The sequence below is a fragment of the Loa loa genome, assembly GCF_000183805.2.
Source record: "Loa loa unplaced genomic scaffold supercont3.318, whole genome shotgun sequence".
Lineage (NCBI taxonomy): Eukaryota > Metazoa > Nematoda > Chromadorea > Rhabditida > Onchocercidae > Loa > Loa loa.
Genome location: NW_018108498.1, coordinates 3,203 through 7,213, shown reverse-complemented (window position 1 = coordinate 7,213; position 4,011 = coordinate 3,203). Strand labels below are relative to the sequence as shown.

At 24.4% G+C, this 4,011-nt stretch overlaps 1 protein-coding gene across 1 annotated transcript; it reads right to left on the bottom strand.

Annotated features, from left to right (window-relative positions):
* Positions 1–794: 794 nt before the first annotated feature.
* On the bottom strand, positions 795–1,031 carry LOAG_13281 (hypothetical protein; the record flags this gene model as incomplete). Its single annotated transcript, XM_003148791.2, has 1 exon — positions 795–1,031. A coding segment is annotated over one exon (237 nt), but the record flags the coding sequence as incomplete, so codon positions are not given.
* Between the last annotated feature and the right edge of the window lie 2,980 nt (positions 1,032–4,011).

Sequence of the window (4,011 nt, the reverse complement as noted above, 5' to 3'; positions counted from 1 at the left end):
ATATAATAATATAATGTATAATATTATACATAATAATAATGTATATAATGTATAATATAATAATATAATGTACAATATTATATATAATAATGTTATATATAATATATATATATATTATATATATATTTATTATATACATATATATTATATATATATAAATTATATAAATTGAATAAAAAAAATTAAATTAAAAAAAATTGGATTAAGTTAAATTAAATTAAAGCATTAAAAATAAAAATTAACAATTAATTAATTAACATTAATCATCAACTAAGAGTGTACTGTAGAACATTTCTGACTTATTAATCATGAAATACTTTTCCACTATCAATATAATTAAATGTATACAAATATGTGCAGACACAAGCATACACGGACACAGACAGACAGACACACACACACACACACACATACAACAGTATATTTTATTTGTTAATAAAAACATTTGTTTGATTAATAAGTTAATAAATAATAATGCCAATATAAGGGTAATAATATAAAGGTGCTAATAATAAAGGTAATAATGTAAAGACATAAAGGTTCTAAAAAGTTCTAAAAAGCTCATTCATTCTTTTATTATTACAAATTGAAATGTATTAGCAATCAATACATTTGTATAAGATTATTTTAAAAATTTTAAAACTAATCCAAAAAACAAAAATATGAAATTAATTCAAAAATCAAAAATATGAAATTCCAAAAAATTTATTGTTAATAATTAATGTAAAGTGTGAAAATTAATGTCAAAATTTAATAATATTCATAAAATTTAGAAAATTTATTTTTTTTTTTTTTTAGAAAAAAGACAAACTTGCAACATAATATGGTGTAGCCAAAACAAGTGGCATAAATGCTTGTAAAATATATGTGTAAACAATTGCTTTTTGTTGTTGCAAATGTCTTGGATTCAAACTTCGTCCACTTTGTTTTCGAGCAGCTTTGGATTGTCGTCGAACGATGGATGAAAGTACCAATAGATTGCAAATGAATGAAAAGATGAAAAATGATGGCGCTAATACGAAGAATACAAACTGAAATTATTAATTTTAAATTAATTAATTAATTTGTTTATTTATTTGCTACTTTGCAAATAAAAGTAAACGAAAAAAAAAGAAGGAAAATCTATTTACTATAGTTTTAATTTAGTGTAATTATAAAAATCAATATTATCAAATGTTTATATAAATTCTCTATGAAATATTGCATAATATTTATGGTATACACTAATTAATTAATGATTTATAATATATGGTTATTAATGATGCAACAAACAAGTCAATTAACAATTTCATTAGTTAATATAGTTTATAGTGTACATTGGTTAACAATGATTGATTTCGAATCATTAAATTTATTAAGTAATAAGTTATAGATCATCACTGGTAAGTAATAATTAATCAATTAATTAATTAATTAGATAGGCGATAATGAAAATTAGTCGAGGTAGAGCACTAGAATAAATGAACTTATGCTTATTAATGATGTAACGAACAAGTTAATTAATAATTTAATCAGTTAATACTTTTTGTTATGCACTAATTAACAATGATTGATTACTAATCACTAAATTTATCAAATGACAAATTGTAGGTCACTACTAGTAAGTAATAATTAATCAATTAATTGGTTAATTAGTCAAGAAATGATAAATATAATGTCGCGTAAATGATTGAAAAGAGCTTATAACAATATAAACATTCAACAGTGAAGTACTAGAATGAATGAACTTATCTCTAATGATAATATTCAATGGTCAGTCTGACAAGTTCATCTCCTACCAATTCTCAATTCCTCTCCACTTCTCAAAATCCTTTTTTTCCTACAACCCACAATGTACTTGAATATCCAGTTGCTAAATATCCAATGGTCAGTTTGACAAGTTCATCTCCTTCACAATCCTTTCTCAAAATCCTTTTTTCCTACAACCCACCCACAATGTACCTGAATGTCCAGTTGCTGAATATTCAATGGTCAATGTGACATATTCATAATCTTCTTCTTCGTTTTCACTAATAACTTCTAATTTCATTTGAATCATTTTAAAAGATAAAAAAATTAGATAAGAAATGAAACTTACAACATTAGTATATGGTGACATTCGTATATATGCAAAGATGAAATCATAAAGGAGTACATTCTGAAGGCAAAGATCATAAATTGCGATCAACATTGGAATTGCAAAACATGTCAAAATTACCATTGTTAATGTTCGAATGCTTAAATCACAATTATGGCATACCAATAGCCATTGGTCAATGGCTAATACAGGAAATAGGAAATAGGTGACATAGCTGGTATTGTAAACAACTGTACGTAAAAAGCTACATAGAAATAAACTTAGCTTAATATTACCAAGTAACATGATTAAATAAGCTGAATTTAGCATTAAATAACCAAAAAGACCATATAAATTAGCAATTGTCATGCCTAAAGTTGGATATTTGACACGTGCCGAAATGAGGCCTTTTTTTAGGCCCATATATGCTAGGAGAATATTTGGTGGTATAGCCAAGCAATATAGAGTAATATAAATGATTGAATTAGGCAAATAGGATTCCAATGCAGGCACTTGATCATTTAGATTTGATACATTCTCTACCTCTTTGTAAAATGACATCCTGAAATTACAATTTATTAAAAAATAAAAAATCAAATAAGCAAATAAATTTGCATGAAAATAAACTTTTGACAATTTCTGTGACAATAAAAGAAGTAAATTGAAAGATTGGATGGGAGGGAGGGAGGGAGGGAGAGAGGGAAGGAGGATATTTAAAGTTCCATTTAACACCTATAACAAAAATCTTATTTTAATTATCTCAGCATGCAGCAGGAAATGATAAAACGAAAAAAAGAATAGGAAAGAAGTGAATAATATTACTAATTAAATATAATTAGAAGAAAGCATATGTTGTCATGCTGTCAAATTGTTGTCACATTGATGCAAAATTAGGAAAGAAAGAATTAGTAAATTAATTAAGAATAAAATTTTACATTGAAAGGTTAAAATTAAACTTTTATTTCAAATTGTTTACCATAAAAGATTCAACGATAAGCTTTCATTAAAATGCTATTACTTATTAAAATGCTATTGAAATGGTTTTATTAAAATAGTACTTATTGACGTGATCTAATTAAAATTATTCTCTATTAATTACTTTTCTTATTTAGCCATGATAAATGAATTATTATTTGAAAAAGCGTTAAGCAACTTTAATTATTTCAAAATTTTTTGTAATTTTCAATTTATTATATTTTATTAATTTCAAATAACTGTAATTAATTATGATAAACCTTTTATTTAATATATTTTTCATCTTATGAATGTAAATTTTCAATAAGTCATATATGTAAGTTATTATTACTGAAGTAATTTTTGGATGACAAATTCATTTGCTCCTCTGATTAATTATCAATTTATAATTAATTATTTGATTTTATTTAATTAATAATTATGAGAATTACTTGTATTAACTATTGGTTTCAGTCATACATGTATATAAACGATAAGTAAGATACGAATGGATTGAGAAAATTAATTATTTCATCAATTAGCGCCTAAATTGCTTTACAAAAGTATAGCTATCACTTTGTTGTTAAATTTATTAAATCTTTTAACACTGTCCAATCTGTTAAGCGTAATTAATTTCATGAAATTTAACACTAGAAAAATGTATGATTGGAAGATTAAATCATAAATAATGGTATTTATTTCAATGAAATTTAACAAGAATTTAATATAAATAGCCAATTAACAGTTGACATCAAATTATTTTACGATAATGACACAACTCAATAATTCTATGATTCCATGATTACACGATAACTCGACGATTCTATGATTCTATGATTACACGACAACGATTCTACGATTCTATAATTACACGACAACTCAACGATTCTATGATTCCCTGATTACACGATAACTCGACGATTCTATTATTCCCTGATTACACGATAACTCGACGATTTTTCGATTCTATGATTACACGATAACTCAACGATTCTACGATT